Source organism: Aquarana catesbeiana, linkage group LG01, assembly GCF_042186555.1.
Source record: "Aquarana catesbeiana isolate 2022-GZ linkage group LG01, ASM4218655v1, whole genome shotgun sequence".
Lineage (NCBI taxonomy): Eukaryota > Metazoa > Chordata > Amphibia > Anura > Ranidae > Aquarana > Aquarana catesbeiana.
Genome location: NC_133324.1, coordinates 387,448,065 through 387,464,894, shown reverse-complemented (window position 1 = coordinate 387,464,894; position 16,830 = coordinate 387,448,065). Strand labels below are relative to the sequence as shown.

The following is a 16,830-nucleotide window of genomic DNA, read 5'->3' as shown; positions in this document are numbered from 1 at the left end:
TACTGTTGCCTTTCTATCACCTCAAACCAGTCTACCCATTTTCTTCTGACCTCTTACATTTAACAACAAGGCATTTTCATCCACACAATTGCCGCTCACTGGATATTTTCTCTTTTTCGGACCATTCTCTGTAAACCCTAGAGATGATTGTGTGTGAAAATCCCAGTAGATCAGCAGTTTTTGAAAGACTCAGACCAGCCCGTCTGGCATCAACAACCATGCCACGTTCAAAGTCACTTAAATCCCCTTTCTTCCCTATTCTGATGCTCCGTTTGAACTTCAGCGAGTCGTCTTCACAACGTCTAGATGCATAAATGCATTGAGTTGCTGGCATGTGATTGGCTGATTAGCAATTTGTGTTACCAAGCAATTGAACGGGTGTATATAATAACGTGGCCAGTAAATGTATATAACCATAAGAACATAACTTGTCTTGGGGAAGCACCTAGTGCCCAATGCAAATGCTTTCAATCTATACTAATTAAATCTTTAGTCTTTCTGGTGTATGTGTGATAGAAAGGTGGTGGAGGGTGGGAGCTCTTCCTACCATGCTATCTCCGGAACAGGACCACCTAGAAATGCAGGACAAAGTGCATTGTGCACTTTTCTCACTTGAGGGACAGAACCCTGAAAAATACTGCTTGTAAGACTACTTTAAAGTCAAGCCTGGGTGGCAGCCATGGCGTGAATGTACTGGAAAGCTAATGCAGCCACTATATCTAAGGACTAGTTATAATATTATACATTCCTGCTTTGGATATGTTTTCAGTGGCATACAGGAGTGCCTGTAAGCGACAAATTGCCATGTACATGCACGGTGGTAAATGTATACCCTTTACATTTAGTTGTATCTTTTTGCTATGTGCTTTTGTCAGCTTGGTTCAAAGCAGTATATAAAACCTATTTCTGGTCTGTAGAAGGGAGAGCAGTGATGCCTGTATTTTAAAGTGGCTGTAAACCCTTACATACTGTATAGCCAGTGAAGTGACTGGCCTCAAGTAATACACAGTTATGAACAAAGCCTCCTACATAAGTTGTACCTGTCTGTCTGCAGTTCTGTCTTCTCTCTATTTGTTCAAAGTGCTGAATTTTAAAGCTTGTCTGAGTTCTGTAAAAAGGGGGCAGAGAGTTGAAGTTACACTCTGCAGTGCTCATGGAGGAGAACTCTGACAGCTGATTGGAGAGAAGGGACACACCCCCTTCACACAGCACACAGGAACAGAGCTGAGGCTGTCAATTAGCTGGAGGTTCCTCTCATGTCACCATTTTTCTCTTGGTGTCAGGAAGACTTGTCAGAAGTGATTCATGTAGATAGCAGAGGAAGGAAGCAGCAGACAGAAATGACACTTAGTGCTCTTAATTGAGACTCGTACACACTATAGAGGGATATGCTTTGTTCATGTCTGAGGTTTACAACCACTTTAATCACAGGTAGGCTTTGAGTCATGAGATATCATGGATGTCTACTAGGCTACAGGTGGTAGTACACCAGATTCCGTTTACTCAAAGATGGCCTATGTTTGTTTGAGATGTGCTAAATGCTACTTCCCTAGCAGAGAAGCCATGTTTACTGCACCTGGTGTTGACGGCCTTGCTGTTTATTTCCTGTCTACCATTACTGATCACTTTGGTACTTCAGAAGAGTGGTGTTAACCATAGCAGCTTTTCAGAAGTCTACTTGAACTTGTCACTTTATAGCCATTTATTTGGACTCTGCTTCCACGGGAAATGGCTTCAGTTTACTGTGTAGTAGCTCTCATTAGTCTATATATGTATGATAATATTTTGAGATTAAGTACTTTTACTCTGCCTTATTTAATTTGATGACTTTACTGTTTAAAAAAAAAAACAAAAATCAGGATTTACCTAATCACATAAGCGCTTTTCTTTGTTGCGTTATGTTTTAAATCCAATTTGTTCATATTATTGTAAGTGGTTTTATTTTTTTGTAGAGTGATACAAATTGGTGGAAAGGTACTTGTAAAGGAAAAACAGGACTCGTACCAAGCAATTATGGTAAGCTATTCAACTACTTTACAGATCTGTGTCTTTGGAAGGATGATCTGGTTTTATTGCGCTGCACTAAACCAACTAAATGATTCTGACACTGCTGTGGAGCTAGACGCGTAGCCTATGGACCCATGAACACTGGGTGTTTTGCCCCAGTGCATGAGATCCCAGTGTTTTGCTGCAGGGGGAACACATGCAGTTTTGGCCCTTTTCCATTGAAAATGCTGCTGTGCCTGCCATTTTACACCTGTAATAATATACCCCTTTACCACTCTTGGTCAGTGGCCAATATTGGACACCTATTTACCCACTTTTGCACTATGGAAGTCAAAGCATCCCTTTTGATTTTTCACCCCGGTCCCTAACCTCCTGTGTATTGGTGGCTATTGGAAAGGATGTCCTCTTAATAAAAGCCCTGCCACATGGACAGCAGTTGTAAACTTCCCTCCTTACATTGGCAATGGTTGTAAATGCCCTTATTACATTGACAGTGTATGTGAACAACCGTTGACAGTGAGTGTAATCCCCCCTTCTTACTTTGGCTGAGTATGCATTTCCCACCCCTCATCCTTTTGCTTCCTACAAGTGTAAATGCCCTTGTTAGATGAAGATGGTGATGGAGAGTAAAAACACCCCCCATTACATTGGCCATCAATGTAAACACCCTTGTTACATTGGCGGTGAGTGTAAATGTCCTTTGTTGGTGGAGATGGACCCTTGTGCATTGGTGACGTTAGTGGAGAAGGGCCCATTGATTTTCTATCAGTGGCAAAGGGCTGCCTTGGCCTAGTAGTCAGTGCAGAAAAGCCCTCTGTGTGTTTAGATAAGTGGGGTCTGGAGGTAGTCAGGGGGGCCTGGCTGGGGAAATGCGTACTCAGACATTGATCCCTCTTTAATTCTAATTTTCTTTTATATGATTGTACCCAATATCCTCTGTTTTGCCCTCCATGAAAGAAGCTGTTGGCTGTTTCCAGGCTCTAGAAATTGTCTAGTGGCCAAACCTATGAAGGACGCAAGACAAATTTATGTTTGACTACCATATAGTCTGTGTAGTAGGGCTTCCCAAGAGTTCTAGGGGAGGGAGATGTCTAGTATTGATCTAAATGGGTTGTAGAAATGTATCCAGATTTTTTATTTTTTTTTAATTTCGAGACATTCCCACCAAATACAGTGGATATAAAAAGTCTACACACCCCTGTTAAAATGTTTCTGTGATGTAAAAAATTAGACAAAGATGAATTGTTTCAGAACTTTTTCCACCTTTTTAATGCGACCTATGAACTGTACAACTCAGTACAAACTGAAATCTTTTACAGGGGATGGGGGGGGGGGGGGGAGTATAAATAAAAAACTAAAACAATGTGGTTGCATAAGTGTGCACACCCTCTTATAACTGTGGATGTAGCTGTGTTCGGAACTAAAGTGTTAAGGTAATAATAATAAAGTCTATACCAGCCCCTTTATTAGAGGCTAGCATAGCACACTGTGTATGTTGTTTTTAAAAAAAGAGCATTGTAAATACTGAATCTTAGCTGTGTTCAGGCCGGACACATCACTCGCAGACACTTTCCAGCTCCGATGGATGTCTTCTGCGTGAGGGGCCGTGATCTCCCTCTGATGTCAGCCGGGGAGATCACGTGGCCGCCCTTCTGCTCTGCAGAAGCCATCCATCGGAGCTGGAAAGCAGCCGCGAGTCACATGACCGGCCTGAAGACAGCTAAAATTCAGCATTTACAGCGCTCGTTTTTTAAAAACAAACACAGTGTGCTATGCCAGCCTCTAATAGAGAGGCTGCCAGTGACAACTTAAAGATTTTATTATTACAATAATAGCGACGGTGGGGCCGGGCCCGAGACAGACAGAGGGGGGGATGACAGGCAGGAAGGAGGGGGGAGAGGAAAGCAGAGCAGGGCAGCCTATCATGGAGAGAAGCACTTTGACCACGGTGATAAGGGGGGAGCAGCCCTGGTTATTGTGGTCTGTTTAGAGAGGGCATACAGGATACAGGAACTGGCAGATTCAGGGTTTAGAGGGGGGCAGATTACATGGCACAAGCACTGTGCAATCTGCTTTAGGGGACCAGAATCTATATATTTTATTTTTTTTTGGGGGGGGGGGGGGGGTTTAACAAATGCTTAAAGCAATCACATTCAAACTCATGTTAAATAGGAGTCAGTACACACCTACCATCGTTTAAAGTGCCTCCGTTAAACCCCAAATAAAGTTCAGCTGTTCTAGTAGGTCTTTCCTGACATTTTCTTAGTTGCATCCTACAGCGAAAGTCGTGGTCGGCAGAGAGCTTTCCAAAGCATCAGAGGGATCTCATTGTTAAAAGGTATCAGTCAGGAGAAGGGTACAAAAGAATTTCCAAGGCATTAGATATACCATGGAACACAGTGAAGACAGTCATTGTCAAGTGGAGAAAATATGGCACAGCAGTGACATTACCAAGAACTGGACGTCCCTCCAAAATGTATGAAAAGACTAGAAGAAAAATGATCATGGAAGCTGCCCAGAGGCCTACAGCAACATTAAAGGAGCTGCAGGAATATCTGGCAAGTAGTGATGGGCTTGGGCGTGTTCGGATCGAACCCGCCAGGAAAGCGTCGCTGCACACCGCCAATCATAGGCAGTGAGGCATTTCCCGGCCAGCAGCTGCACATACACACGCTGCCTATGATTGGCTGTGTACAGTGCCGGCTTCCTGATGGGTTTGATCTGAACATGCCCAAGCCCATTCCTACTGGCAAGCACTGGCTGTGTGGTACATGTGACAACAATCTCCTGTATTCTTCATATGTCTGGGCTATGGGGTAGAGTGGCAAGACGGAAGCCTTTTCTTACAAAGAGAAACATCCAAGCCGACTAAATTTTGCAAAAAAGCATCTGAAGTCCCCCCAAAATCATGTGGGAAAATGTGTTATGGTTGGATGAAACCAAGGTTGAACTTTTTGCCCATAATTCCAAAAGATATGTTTGGCACAAAAACAACACTGTACATCACCAAAAGAACACCATACCCACAGTGAAGCATGGTGGTGGCAGCATCATGCTTTGGGGCTGTTTTTCTTCAGCTGGAACAGGGGCCTTAGTCAAGGTAGAGGGAATTATAAACAGTTCCAAATACCAGTCAATACTGGCACAAAACTTTCAGGCTTCTGCTAGAAAGCTGAACATGAAGAGGAACTTCATCTTTCAGCATGACAACAACCCAAATCATACATCCACATCCACAAAGGAATGGCTTCACCAGAAAAAGATTAAAGTTTTGAAATGGCCCAGCCAGAGCCCAGACCTAAATACGATTTGAAAATTTGTGGGGTGATCTGAAGAGGGCTGTGCACAGGAGATGCCCTCACAATCTGACAGATTTGGAGTGTTTTGGCAGAAGAGTAGGCAAATATTGCCAAGTCAAGATGTGCCATGCTGATAGTCTCATACCCAAAAAGACTGAGTGCTGTAATAAAATCAAAAGGTGCTTCAACAAAGTACAGTAATACCTCAGTTTGCGAGTAACGCAGTATAAAAGCATTTCGCAAGACGAGCTATATTTAAAAAAAAAAAAATCCTGACTTGATTTGCAAGCGCTGTCTCGCAAGACGAGCAGGACTCTGGTGTATATAATACCATATATGGAGAAAGGTCCGGGGACCCTGGTGGCTCCCAGCGCTTCCTGGAGAACTGAAAAACACTCCCAGCTGGGTGGGGCGAGTGTAACGTGCGTCGGAGCACCCGAAAGTGTCTCTGAGCGTCACCAGTGCCTCTGGCCACATGCAGTACAGCATACACCAGCGCCCCCGCACCTCTGGCTACATACAGTACTGCATACACCAGCGCCACCGCACCTCTGTCCACATACAGTACTGCATACACCAGCGCCACCGCACCTCTGTCCACATACAGTACTGCATACACCAGCGCCCCGCACCTCTTGCAACATACAGTACTGCGTACATCAGTGCCCCCACACCTCTTGCCACATACAGTACTGCGTACATCAGTGCCCCCACACCTCTTGCCACATACAGTACTGCATACACCAGCAGTAGTTGTGGAACGAATCATCTGAGTTTCCATTATTTCGTATGCGGAAACTCGCTTTGATATACGAGTGCTTTGGATTATAAGCATGCTTCTGGAACAAATTAAAGTGTGCACACTTCTGTAACCATATTTTTATTTTTACTTCCCTCCACCTAAAAGATTTTAGTTTGTTGTTCAACTGAGTTGTACAGTTTATAGGTCACATTAAAGGTAGAAAAAGTTTTGAAATGATTTATCTTTGTGTTTGTTGTTTTTTTTGTTTTTGTTTTTTTTTTTTTTTTTTTTTTTTTTTTTACATTACAGAAACCTGACATATTTTAACGGGTTTGTAGACTTTTTATACCCACTGTATATAGAAAGGAACCTGCCTGATTGCAACCTTGGAGGCAATTTGGAGAGGCTCCAAATTCAAATTTGGCTATGCATGATGGTGTCTGGTACTAGCAGAGGAGAACCTTATGGGTTTTTTCCTGGGTCAGGATATTATTGGAGCTCTTCTGTAAAGCATCCAAAATGTTATCCCCTTCTAGAGGATCTCTGTTCTCTCCGAGAACTGTTTCCCATTTTATCATGCATGGGAATTTGTTGTAATTAAGTGGGGAGATGAGCGCTCTGTAAAGAGAGATTAGAGAAGTCCAGCCTGGGCTCGTTTGGCTGGGCTTCTCCCATGGGTCACAGGAATACAATTAGTTTTGCACTCCTGTGACCCGTTTTCAGCAGAGAGTGGTCTGAAGTCCACTCTCTGCTGACGTCACAGGAATCGGCCCAGGCACCACGTCATCAAAATAAAGTCTGGCTCCGCCAGGTGCCTGGACTGATACCTGTCTCAGGCTCTCAGCAAGCCGCTGAGAGCCTGAGATAGCCGTTCCCCGCCTGTCCACAGCTCAGCGCTGCAATGAGAGTGAAGGAGCAGAAAGGAGAGCAGCTGACTGACAGGTAGCAGCTCTCTGCTCAGGGAGCTGTGAGAACCGAGCAATTGGCGGTGTTTGACGGCTCGGTTCTCAGTGAAGAGGCGCCAGGGAACAGATGCAGCATCGGACCGATGCTGCATTCACATAGGTAAGTATGATGGGGGGGGGCACACATACTTCTCTTTTAAGCCTGTGAGTGTTGGGTTCTCAAAGCAGCAGCCCATAGACCCCTTTCACACTGAGGCACTTTACAGGCGCTACAGCGCTAAAAATAGAGCCTGCATAGCACCTTGATAGAGCCTCTCATGTCTCGCTTTTACTCTCGAGCGCTGCGCTGGCAGGATGCTAACAAAAAGTCCTGCAAGCAGCATCTTTGGAGCGGTGTATACACCGCTCCTGCCCATTGAACTGAATGGGCACCGCTGCCGAACTGCGGGTTGTTTTCATCCCTTTTTCAGCCGCTAGCGGGGGTTAAAACAGGACCACTAGCGACTGACCCCCCCCACGCAAACACTACGGTAAAGCGCTGCTAAAAATAGCGGCGTTTTACCGCCAAGGCCCCCGTGTGAATGGGGCCTTAAAGTGTTTGAGAAGTATGGACATGTCCAACCTCTGAGTTAAGATTTTTTTTTTTTTTTTTTTTCAATGTTGTCATAAACCCTTTATGTATGTAGGTGCTATAGATCATAGAAATATATAAATGCATATTATTTTTTTTCAGTTGCTGAACAAGCAGAGTCAATTGATAATCCACTGCATGAAGCTTCTAAACGGGGTATGTATTATCCATCAATGTGCAATAGCCAAAATTATTTATATATATATATATATATATATATATATATATATATATATATATATATATATATATATATATATATATATATATATATATATATATATATATATATATATATATATATATATATATTATACACACAGTGGGGACGGAAAGTATTCAGACCCCCTTAAAATTTTAAAATTTTCACTCTTTGTTATATTGCAGCCATTTGATAAAATCATTTGAGTTATTTTTTTTCCTCATTAATGTACACACAGCACTCCATATTGACAGAAAAACAGAATTGTTGACATTTTTGCAGATTTATTAAAAAAGAAAAACTGAAATATCCCATGGTCCTAAGTATTCAGACCCTTTGCTATGACACTCATATATTTAACTCAGGTGCTGTCCATTTCTTCTGATCATCCTTGAAATGGTTCTACACCTTCATTTGAATCCAGCTGTGTTTGATTATACTGATTGGACTTGATTAGGAAAGCCACACACCTGTCTATATAAGACCTTACAGCTCACAGTGCATGTCAGAGCAAATGAGAAACTGCCTGAAGAGCTCAGAGACAGAATTGTGGCAAGGCACAGATCTGGCCAAGGTTACAAAAAAAATTCTGCTGCACTTAAGGTTCCTAAGAGCACAGTGGCCTCCATAATCCTTAAATGGAAGACGTTTGGGATGACCAGAACCCTTCCTAGAGCTGTCCGTCCGGCCAAACTGAGCTATCGGGGGAGAAGAGCCTTGGTGAGAGAGGTAAAGAAGAACCCAAAGATCACTGTGGCTGAGCTCCAGAGATGCAGTTGGGAGATGGGAGAAAGTTGTAGAAAGTCAACCATCACTGCAGCCCTCCACCAGTCGGGGTCTATGGCAGAGTGGCCCGACGGAAGCCTCTCCTCAGTGCAAGACACATGAAAGCCCGCATGGAGTTTGCTAAAAAACACCTGAAGGACTCCAAGATGGTGAGAAATAAGATTATTTGGTCTGATGAGACCAAGATAGAACTTTTTGGCCTTAATTCTAGGTGGTATGTGTGGAGAAAACCAGGCACTGCTCATCACCTGTCCAATACAGTACCAACAGTGAAGCATGGTGGTGGCAGCATCATGCTGTGGGGGTGTTTTTCAGCTGCAGGGACAGGGCGACTGGTTGCAATCGAGGGAAAGATGAATGCGGCCAAGTACAGGGATATCCTGGATGAAAACCTTCTCCAGAGTGCTCAGGACCTCAGACTGGGGCCGAAGGTTTACCTTCCAACAAGACAATGACCATAAGCACACAGCTAAAATAACGAAGGAGTGGCTTCACAACAACTCCGTGACTGTTCTTGAATGGTCCAGCCAGAGCCCTGACTTAAACCCAATTGAGCATCTCTGGAGAGACCTAAAAATGGTTGTCCACCAAAGTTTACCATCCAACCTGACAGAACTGGAGAGGATCTGCAAGGAGGAATGGCAGAGGATCCCCAAATCCAGGTGTGAAAAACTTGTTGCATCTTTCCCAAAAAGACTCATGGCTATATTAGATCAAAAGGGTGCTTCTACTAAATACTGAGCAAAGGGTCTGAATACTTAGGACCATGTGATATTTCAGTTTTTCTTTTTTAATAAATCTGCAAAAATGTCAACAATTCTGTGTTTTTCTGTCAATATGGAGTGCTGTGTGTACATTAATGAGGAAAAAAAAAATCAACTTAAATGATTTTAGCAAATGGCTGCAATATAACAAAGAGTGAAAATTTTAAGGGGGTCTGAATACTTTCCATCCCCACTGTATATACACGTTTGCTTGTGGTGATCTGCTAATTTCATTTCCCCAGTGGTAAATGGTATTTCATTCAGTGAATATATCCACTGTACTTTCTAATATTGAACCTTTTAATCCTTGTATGATTATGAACATCTAATCAAATGAAGGCTGAAATTTTCTGTTTGTATGTAAATTTAATAGTCAGTAAGTATCTTGTGGGTGAAGATGTGGATGTACATAAAGGGTAAGGGAACACCGAGTTACTTTTGCAGTGTTTACCGCACTTAAGTTATTTTAGATGCCATCATACGTTTTTATGTGCCTGATCGTTTATATTTTTGTCATTGTGTTAATTGTAGAGATTTGCAAATTAGCCACTAGAAGTATATGAATCCTCCTCATTTGATCTCCTGCTTAACTAATTGGATAAGGTATTGTCTGCATGGGAGATTGTATAGTTTTCATATGTGTGTACTGTGGGACAGAGCTGAAAAGCAGGAAGCAGAGCCTGTGTTTTCATATTTAAAAAAAACAAAACATAAGAAGTAAAAAAAAAGAAGAGCGAGGGGAAAAAAATATTCTTTGTTTCTTTTGTGTGTTTGGTTTTTTTTTTTTTTTTTTTTTTTTTTAATGGGAAAACACAGGCTCTGCTTCCTGCTTTGCAGCTTTATTGAACCCAAAAAAACCTTACATTGCAGCTTACCAATTCTTAGTTGTGGTGGCTGCATTTGTACCAGTATATGTTCGCTTGATTAGCGCCGCAAGCAATAGGCTGCGGCACATAACAGTGTATTCTGATTGTGGGGCAGTCTCCGCTGTCAGAATACAAAGACACAGCGGAATGTGTTCTCAAATGTGTGGATGGAGGAATCGGTTTAAATTTTTTTCAATTCAACTTGCGGGTTGAATGAAAAAACTGACTGACTTATGTATGGCCAGCCTAACACTACCCTTCCCAATACTGACAATGCTGCTGTCTAAGACCCCTTTCAGGTTGGGGCCGTGGCCGTGTTAGCGCTAAAGCGACGCTCGTTTAGCGCTGTTTAAGCAGCGCTTTTCAGCCGCTAGTGGGGTGCTTTTAACCCCAAAGAAGGGGTTAAAAGCGCCCGTGTTTGTGGCCCTTTCAAAAAACTTTTTAGGCGCTTTGGTAGCGCTGCCCATTCATTTCAAGGGGCAGGGCATTTTGAGAGCGCTAAATACAGCGCTCCTAAACTGCCCCAAAGATGCTACTTGCAGGACTTTTCCTAACGTCCGATGAGCACACCGCCCCAGTGTAAAAAGATACACTGAAATGAATGGGAGGCGGTTTTCAGGTGCTATTTAGAGGCTATTTCTAGCGCTAAAACGCCTGAAAACTGCCTCTGTGTTAAAGGGGTCTGAAGGTGTCTGCTTTACTACTTCATTCTGAATGCAGGCTTCCTAAAGCCACGGGCTTTGACAGAATGTCAGGAGACCATGGTCGGTTTAAAAAAAAAAAAACAGCCAGCATTCGGCTCATGCGCATGTCGGTCTGTCCGACAGAAGCCGGCTATGCGGAAAAACCAGCATCTGACCGTCTCCCGATCAGCGCTCTCGGCCAATGGCAGAGATCGCTGTTCTGACGGGAGGCAATCCCCCTGTCAGAACACAACAGCTCTGCAGTGGAGATCGCTGAACTAACCTCGATTGGTTAGTACAGCCGCTCTGACCAGAGCGGTCAGTTTTTATTTTTTGTGCAATCCACCAAAATAATTAGTGTGTAGCCAGCTTAAGACCGGAAGTATTTTACTGGCCAAGATCACCATGTGAAATGAAGAAAGATACATTTTACATTTTTTTTTTTTTTTTTTTTTTTTTTTTACATTTCAGTTCTTTTGTTTAATACTGCTTATTGTTCCAGCACAAAATCAAACCATGCATTTTTAGTTGGACTTCCTTAGTATTTCATGTGTTGATATCTAATTTCTTTGATCACATTTTAGGTAACCTGAGTTGGTTGAGAGAGTGCCTGGAAAACAGAGTTGGCGTTAATGGGTTGGATAAAGCTGGAAGCACTGCTCTATACTGGGCATGCCATGGAGGACATAAAGGTTGGTTTAACTTCTCCTCTTCTTCCCCCTTTTTTTTTTTTTTTTTTTTATTTTTAATGACTCTGTGTTTAAGTTTGAAATATTACATAGAAGTTTAACCGCTTTCTCACCTTTTTATAATGTACATATACAACAGCAAGAAGGCTCTCCTGCACAGGATCACATACCTAGTACATGATCTACCTGCTGGGGTAGGGAATGCGCTGTGCTGCGATTGACTGCAGCACGAACCAATCAGAGGGTGCTGGCTGCTGATTGGTCGCCGTCACCCGACGATCGGCTCCAGACATTACCAAAAAAAGCGCACACAGTAACTCATGTTGGCCACACATTTTAAGCCCTTGATCGACCTAGATATTAACCCCTTCCCTGCAGTGTCAGTACAGTGACAGTGCATATTTTTAGCACTGATCACTGTATTGATGTCACTGGTTCCCAAAAAAGTGGAAGTTTAGGTATGTGATTTGTTCGCCGCAATATCGCAGTCCCGCTATAAGTCACTGATCGCCGCCATTACTAGTAAAAATAAATACAAATTCCATAACTATATGCCATAGTTTTTGGACGCTGTAACTTTTTTCTGCAAAACAATCCAATCAATATACGCTTATTGGGATATACGTGTGTGTTTTTTTTTTTTTTTTTTTAACAAAAATTAGTAGCAGAATACATTTGGGCTAAAATGATGAAGAAATTTGATTTATATATATATATATATATATATAATTTTTTTTTTTTTTCACATTTTTATTTTTCAAAATTGTCAGTCTTTTTTTTTTTTTTTTTTTATAGCGCAAAATATAAAAACTGCAGAGGTTATCAAATACCACCAAAAGAAAGCTCTATTTGTGGGGAGAAAAAGGACAAACATTTTATTTGGGTACAGTGTCGCACGCCTATGCAGTTGTCAGTTAAACGAACGTAGTGCCGTATCGCAAAAAATGGCCTAGTCATGGGGGGGTAAACCTTCCTGAGGTCAAGTGGTTAAAGCAGATCTCCAGTTTTTAGTGATGTTTGAATAGTTAGTTTGGACCAAATCTCACTAAGGCCCCTTTCACACTGGGGCAAGGGCGGCGTCGGCGGTAAAGCGCCGCTATTGTTAGCGGCGCTTTACCGTCGGTATTCGGCCGCCAGCAGGGAGGTTTTACCCCCGCTAGCGGCCGAGAAAGGGTTAAAAACCACCGCAAAGCGCCTCTGCAGAGGCGCTTTGCCGACGGTATAGCCGCGCACCATTGATGCTGCTGCCAGGACTTTTTTCTCCGTCCTGCTAGCGCACCGCTCTAGTGTGAAAGCCCTCGGGGCTTTCGCACTGGAGACAAAGCAGCGGCACTTTTGGGTCGGTTTGCAGGCACTATTAGCGCAATAGCGCCTGCAAACCGCCCCAGTGTGAAAGGGCCCTAAGAGATGCAGCGGAAAGCTATGATGGGGCGGGGGTGATAAAAGACCAGTCACAAGGAGAGATAGCAGCAGTGACTGCTCCTTATTACAGAAAGCTCTAACTCAGAGGTCGAGTGGAGGAGTTGTTTCATGGTAGAATGCTGCACAGATATGGAAGTACACAAAAGGCACCAAAATTCAAGTAAGAATACACATGGCTCGTGTCATTGGACAATATTTCTTTAGCCCAGAGTTCAGCTTTGAGAGATTTCTGGGGAAATTGTGAAAAGTGTTCTTGCCTCTACAACTGGAGTGGGCGGAGTGGCTTGAGTAACTGTTGTGTGGTTGGAGTGGCTGGAGTAACTGTGAAAAGTGTTAAAAAGCTTAATATTTTAAAAAGTATAAATAGTAGTAAAAAAGTTGAAGTCCCATCATTAGTTGAAAGAGCTGAACGTTTTTTTCAAAAATTATTTATTTATTTTTTTTTTTTTCATGGGGCTGATCATGGGGTGTCATGTTTTGGCTGATCATAGGAAGGTCAAAATGTTTTGGCTGATCATGGGTTGGTCATAATGTTTTGGCTGATCATAGGGAGGTCATAATGTTTTGGCTGATCATGGGGTGGGTCATAATGTTTTGGCTGATCATAGGGTGGTCATAATGTTTTGGCTGATCATGGGGGGGGGGGGTCATAATGTTTTGGCTGATCATGGGGTGGTCATAATGTTTTGGCTGATCATAGGGAGGTCATAATGTTTTGGCTGATCATGGGGTGGTCATAATGTTTTGGCTGATCATGGGGTGGTTATAATGTTTTGGCTGATCATGGGGGGGGGGGGTCATAATGTTTTGGCTGATCATGGGGGGGGGGGGGGGTCATAATGTTTTGGCTGATCATGGGGGGGGGTCATAATGTTTTGGCTGATCATGGGGGGGGGGGGGGGGGTCATAATGTTTTGGCTGATCATGGGGTGTCATAATGTTTTGGATGATCATGGGGTGGTCATAATGTTTTCGCTGATCATGGGGGGGGTCATAATGTTTTGGCTGATAATGGGGTGTCATAATGTTTTGGCTGATCATGGGGTGTCATAATGTTTTGGATGATCATGGGGGGGGTCATAATGTTTTTGCTGATCATGGGGGGGGTCATAATGTTTTGGCTGATCAGCCAAAACATTATGACACCCCATGATCAGCCAAAACATTATGACCCCCCCCATGATTAGCGAAAAAATTATGACCACCCCATGATCAGCCAAAACATTATGACACCCCATGATCATAGGGAGGTCATAATGTTTTGGCTGATCATGGGGTGGTAATAATGTTTTGGCTGATCATGGGGTGGTCATAATGTTTTGGCTGATCATGGGGGGGTCATAATGTTTTGGCTGATCATGGGGGGGTCATAATGTTTTGGCTGATCATGGGGGGTCATAATGTTTTGGCTGATCATGGGGTTGTCAGCTTTTGTCACCTCCCACTCTAGTTTTGAACATTTCGCCATTCATTCCTATGGGACCAATTTCACCGCAAAAATGACGATATTTTGTGAACCATTCGGCGAAACGTTCCACAAAGTGATAGCACACCAATCGGGAACAATCCACACGTTTCGGTATATTACTGTCTATGTAGTGTAATAGCTGTGGGAGGAGTTAGGGTGGAAAATTTGGCTATAATAATATATATGTGAGATAACAGTAAGTGGTCTTGCTATGCAAGAACACTTAATAATATAAATGAGGAAAGAAAAAAGAAACTTAAAAGAGCTATCAAAGTCCTTAGAATAAGCCTTGGTACAATGTACTGTAGAAGATAATGAGTACCCTTTCCAGGTAGAAAGTCTCCATTGACCAAATGTGTCAGATATTTATACTGTATATGAAGAGCATATCTAGGTCAGCCCTCAAATTTTCCACTCGCTTATTCGCATTTTGCGAGTAGAAAATGAGGGCTGGCGAGAAAGGGCTGCTTGGGAGTGGGGGGGGGACAAGCACCGCAGGCAGGCAGGCAGGATTGAATGGGAGTCCCTTCTCCCAGCGATCTCGGAGGGGAAGAGAGAGAGCCGGCCGGATGATCAGAGCGCAGGAAACATCACTCTAATAGGGCGTACACACGGTCGGACTTTGTTCGGACATTCCGACAACAAAATCCTAGGATTTTTTCCGACGGATGTTGGCTCAAACTTGTTTTGTCTACACACGGTCGCACAAAGTTGTCGGAAAATCCGATCGTTCTAAACGCGGGTGACGTAAAACACGTACGTCGGGACTTTAAACGGGGCAGTGGCCAATAGCTTTCATCTCTTTATTTATTCTGAGCATGCGTGGCACTTTGTCCGTCGGAGTTGTGTACACACGATCGGAATTTCCGACAACGGATTTTGTTGTCGGAAAATTTTATCTCCTGCTGTCCAACTTTGTGTGTCGGAAAATCCGATGGAAAATGTCCGATGGAGCCCACACACGGTTGGAATTTCCGACAACACGCTCCGATCGGACATTTTCCATCGGAAAATCCGACCGTGTGTACGGGGCATTACAGCTTTCGTTTCAATTGCTGTGTGTTCCCCACACTCACTGTCACATACAGACATGCCTCCTGGCTCCGGGATTTTGATAGATCACCCATCCAATCCAGGATGTGTGACGTGTAGGCCAGGAGGCGGGGCTGTATGTGGCTAGCGGCCGGGACACACAGCAACTGAAATGAAAGCTGTTCCAGTGATGTTCCTCGACGCTCTGATCATCCGGCTGGCAATCCTCTTCCTCTCCCCTCTTCCCCGGCACAGGCAGGCTGCATTGGTGGACACGGATAAAGTTGTTGTTAATATTTATTTTTTTAACTTAATTCTGCATAAAACATTTAAGTGTCATTTCATGAGATAATTTATGAGGGCGTGTTTAGAGGCGGGTGGGGCAAGGTAGGGATTGGGTGGGGCAACCGGTGGCGAGTAACCCTTGAGGCCTGGCTAGTAACTCAGGACTTGAAATTTTGAGTCCTGTCTTAGTTCATTGGTTCATAGGTCCCATTGCTGATTGAATTTTTCCATGGTATAGTTCCTTTAAACCAGCATGTATTCAAAGAAAATTTTTTGATTTAGAGTATTTAACAGTGTAGAAAATAGAGAGTAATCTAGTTTGTTCATAATCCTGTGTAGTGATTCTTGTTGCTGTTATTGAGTCTGGTTTCACATTTTACTATATAGAAGATTGCATTTCAAATGAACATTTTCTTAAATATTAGCATAGTTTAAAATGAAATAAAAGCTAAAGTACATAAAAAGAAACTAGTCAATCCCTGCATGCTGTCAGTAGTATGTATGTAGCCAGGGCTGCTGTTAGAAATCACAGGGCCGCATACAGCTAATCTGACAGGGCCTCCTTCCCCTGCCCGAAAGTGACTGAGGACATCGATTTTTATCAGTCCCTTTTCTCTGTAACCTCAGATGCACAGATGAATGAACAGGAAGTGCTTACAAACTGAAGAATAGTGAACACCATTTAATATGCTTCAGTGATGAATAGACACAGGATCGATTGGTACCAATCGCTCACTGTGTTCATTCAGGACTGGAAGGGACAAGTAAATTACATATTTACTGACCCCTTCCCCCACTCCCCATACTGAAATATCCCCCTGTATGCCCGCAGCAGCTCCCGGCAGGAGAGGAGAAGGGAAGCTGGCATCACTGCAGGGGAAAGGGGCACACAGGGGGGCCCGGACAGCAGATGGAAGGGATGCATGTGCTAGAACCAATCCCCCTGCAGTGCAGCTGGAGGGAGGATGAAGAGAAGCTGGCAGCGCTGCAAGGGGAGGCAGAAGAGGGCTGGCTGTACTGACTTATCAGTGGCCCTCTATGTAGCCCAT

The 16,830-nt window shown here is 43.4% G+C and overlaps 1 protein-coding gene across 1 annotated transcript in view; it reads left to right on the top strand.

Annotated features, from left to right (window-relative positions):
- OSTF1 (osteoclast stimulating factor 1) overlaps window positions 1–16,830 on the top strand; it is a 73,388-nt gene that overhangs the window by 35,894 nt on the left and 20,664 nt on the right. Inside the window, exons 4-6 of the mRNA XM_073634207.1 lie at window positions 1,953–2,016; window positions 7,687–7,740; window positions 11,470–11,577. Of these exons, the coding sequence (XP_073490308.1) occupies window positions 1,953–2,016; window positions 7,687–7,740; window positions 11,470–11,577 (226 nt within the window). The remainder of the gene's footprint in view (window positions 1–1,952; window positions 2,017–7,686; window positions 7,741–11,469; window positions 11,578–16,830) is intronic.